The sequence below is a fragment of the Pygoscelis adeliae genome, unplaced genomic scaffold, assembly GCF_000699105.1.
Source record: "Pygoscelis adeliae isolate BGI_AS28 unplaced genomic scaffold, ASM69910v1 Scaffold6, whole genome shotgun sequence".
In the NCBI taxonomy this organism is placed as follows: Eukaryota; Metazoa; Chordata; class Aves; order Sphenisciformes; family Spheniscidae; genus Pygoscelis; species Pygoscelis adeliae.
The window spans coordinates 6,108,326-6,111,926 of record NW_008825075.1 but is presented as its reverse complement, the minus strand read 5'-3'; the positions used below and the strand labels follow the sequence as shown (position 1 = coordinate 6,111,926).

General features: G+C 41.0%; 1 protein-coding gene across 1 annotated transcript in view; it reads left to right on the top strand.

Moving 5' to 3' along the window:
• The window catches only part of BCL2 (B-cell CLL/lymphoma 2), a 93,567-nt gene extending 91,158 nt beyond the window's left edge, over positions 1-2,409 (top strand). Inside the window, exon 3 of the mRNA XM_009326699.1 lies at positions 1,407-2,409. Within this exon, the coding sequence (XP_009324974.1) occupies positions 1,407-1,541 (135 nt within the window). The 3' untranslated portion in view covers positions 1,542-2,409. The remainder of the gene's footprint in view (positions 1-1,406) is intronic.
• The last annotated feature ends 1,192 nt before the right edge of the window (positions 2,410-3,601 follow it).

Below are 3,601 nucleotides of genomic sequence, written 5' to 3'. Positions count from 1 at the left end.
ATAAATGCATTTTTAGAAGGCAGGTTACCTCCTAACATAATAACATTACAGAACAGCTAAAGGCACTGTAACATAAATGGAGAATGTTAACTTCTACCAAAAATAGGAAGTCTAGAGTAATAAAGGCAGAGATGGAAACCCTGACATTAGATAACTATTTCATGGGTTTATCTCAGTAGTTTGGGAGCAGACCTTGACTGGCTGCACAATAAAAGAGTTGCCCTAAATGATGTTATCATTTTTGTCACATTTTTAAAGTTATTCAGGTTTGCTCTTTACTGCTTTCATGCCATACAGTATGATTTATCTATCTCTCAGGAATGCTCTGAAGCTTCATGTTTGTTAGGAATTGCAGCCTGAAAGAAAGGTGTTACGTGCAGAGTGTCACCAGCCTGATGACTGGTCCAGTCAGATCCCACTGTATTTATGAGTCACAAAAACTTTATCTTTGCTACTTAAACAGCCTTTCCATTCGGTGCCTACACGCACCTCCAGACTTTCCTGGAGCAGCTTTACAAAACAGCTCTCCATACATGGAGAACCGCAGCTCAAAGGAGAAACCCAGGGTGGCTTGGGCTGGGCTGAGGAGAGGACTCCCCCTACACCTCACACCAGGTGACTTGTCAGCGGCCATGAGAAGTGGCATCACTGTATGCTTCCCCTCCTCTTCCTCTAGCTGAATGTCTTGGCTGTAGGCTGGAGGGCAAGTCAGACTGATAAGACGATCCCATGGCAAGATAGCTCTTTTTTAGGCAGGACTGTCAGATCAGCTGGTTGGCCCAATGGACCCTACAACCAGACCGCTGCCACATCCAAGGCATGATTAGCAGGAGCAGAGGACCAAGGTGTCACCCCTTTTGGTGACAGTTGTAAAAGATGGTCAAAGGTGTAACACAACCCTAACAGCTTCAGTTCGTATGGAAGAAACATCTGTGGCTAACTACACATAAGTCTTCTGAACCCATTCCAAGGGAAGCAAGTAAATACTGCCTTATCTTCGGTGAAGCCGACCAGCAATATAGATGCCCCATGTCCAGCGGAAATGAAAGGTTTGGAGAATGAAGGTCCATTTACCTCCCTTGTGTATGTTTGTATATACAACATTCAGGAGCCAAAATGGTGGTACTCGTATTTAAAAATGCTGCTCCTATACTTTGTTAGACTGGGCATGCCTAAAGCAGAATTCATGACTGTAGGTAATTACAGCAGTATTTGTAAAGAAACAGGCAGGAGAACTTTGTGCTAAGCACTGCACAAAAACATAGCTCTCAAATCACTATTTTAATAGGTTTGAATGGGTTTTTTGTGCCGGCGTGATTGCTGGACGACCATTGAGCATGAAGAAGTTGCCCTCCCTCTCTGAAGAAGTTACTGCAATTCTAATATTCCGTTATTTCCCTTTCTAGGATGCCTTCGTGGAGTTGTATGGCAACAGTATGAGGCCTTTGTTCGATTTCTCCTGGATTTCTCTGAAGACTATCCTGAGTCTGGTTCTGGTGGGAGCTTGCATCACTCTTGGCGCTTATCTCGGACATAAGTAGAGTCACCCAGTTTATCGTGGATTACAAAAGTCTTTTAAAACAACAAAATAATATTTTTTTTTTCTGTAGCACAATGCTATTTTATGAGCAAAACAACTTCCCAGCTAAAGATTAAATCAGCTATTACTGCCAAAGGAAATATCATTTATTTTTACACTGCAGGAAAATTATTTATTAAAAGATATTTACATTTTAACCTGCTATTTTCAGAAACTCTGCAAGTTGTATCTGTCATCACATCACGTTGTTATTCTTAACTTCAATGAGGGTCAAAGTCTATTAGGTTCTTTTGTTAATTAATGCAGCTGGCTGGATTATTTTATCTCTGGAGAGCAAATACACTGTCAAAGACCTACCTGCTTACACTTACGAGGGCAGTTACTTGAGCTGCTAAAGCCTGCGCAGTTGTGTTGATTTTCCTTGCATTTTCCGGATGGCTGGGAGGGAACTGAAAGACAAGGTCAGAGTGAACAAAGTTCTCACCCTGTCCTGCTGGCAAGAACTGATGGAGTAAACGATTCAACATGGTACATACGTGGAGTCAAGATGGCAACTTCTTGAAGGACACCTGGCTATACCTACAGGAGAACAGATGGAAATATGATTGCCTATGCCTTGTAAACATGCGTTTTCAAGTTACCAGTTGTGCCATCACGTCATAATCACAATACCCTAATACATGTCAACTCAAATACTTTTTTTTAATAGAATTGTGAAGTTAAATCTTTGGGGCTTGCAGGAAATTGCTGTTCCAATGATTTTCTCAGCAGTAAAACGTTTTTTTGCGGCTACTGACACAGAAACATCAGGAGACCTTAAGTGCCTGCTTCGACAGAGCAGAGCTGGAGTCTGAAGACCTGACCTGTGTCCCACTTTAGTGGGCTCATATCTGCAACTAATCCTGTTTACTTACTGAGTTTCTCCAGGGGTTTGAAACCAATTAGATGCGGTCTCTAAATCCCTGAAAGTTGAAAAAGATCTTAATTTTATTTGGCAAGAAGCAGACCTCAGCTGAGTTACAGATTAGCTCTGACTATCCTTGTTTATCAAACTGGACACCAAAATCAAGTTCATTTTCATAACAGGAAAAGAAAGTGAGCTTTATCCTCCTGTCCAAAATTATTTAATGCTAGTAATTTCCTAGGACTGTCTACAGAAGAAAAGATGATGAAGAAACTGCAAATCCTCTCTCTGGACAGAAACTCTTTGACACCTTGATCGCGCAGGTGCCTACTGTCGTTTCAAGCTAAGACAGGGTGGAGGAAAAGGGGGGGGGGGTGAAGTCATCTGCTCATGTTACAAAATGCAACTCAAGTAAAATTAATGCAGAGTACTCAGTATACAGTTTTATAAACAGACCTGTGTTCTGAAACCAGATGTGTCAATGCATTTTAAAGCGGGGCTTTCTGTGCGCTCGGAGGGCGCCAGGAGGCCGGACGACGCCTAAGAGTCTGAAGCGTGTCCCACAGGCTGCTCCGAGGCATGGAAATGTCCAGCTTCAAATGTTTAAGTCAAGCGCTCGCATTTTTACTTTGAAACTTTTGAAATCTGGGATTTGTAGGTAAATGGACGTCCAGACATAAAAAGAAAAGCTGTTGCAAAAGCTCTGAATAAAATGTACCGTACAATACATAAGTGCTCTAAGGGTGAAAAAAATACAGTGAATAAACTGTAGATTCAACCTCAAGATTTCAGCTGAATAACTTTGTGGCATTATATGCAAATTTTCTCCATTAACTTGGGAATGTAATATGTTCAATGTTAAGGCTGTAGTTGATGTGTCTTCAAAGCTGCTTTTTTGTTTGTTTTTTTAAGAGTTGTACATCTCAGCATTTTTACTGGTATTTAGTCGTGGCACCTACACTTTGTATGAGCAAAGATGGAGAGAGCTTACATTTCAAATTTGAAATGACTCTTAATTTTATAGAAACATAGAAAGGAAATGTTTCTAAGAACACAAAAATGTGAACTATGCTTGATTAAAGAAAAATGAAAAATCCCACCATCAAACGAAAAGCACCTGCAATGTTTTCAGAGTGCTTCTGTCAGAAGTGGGCATG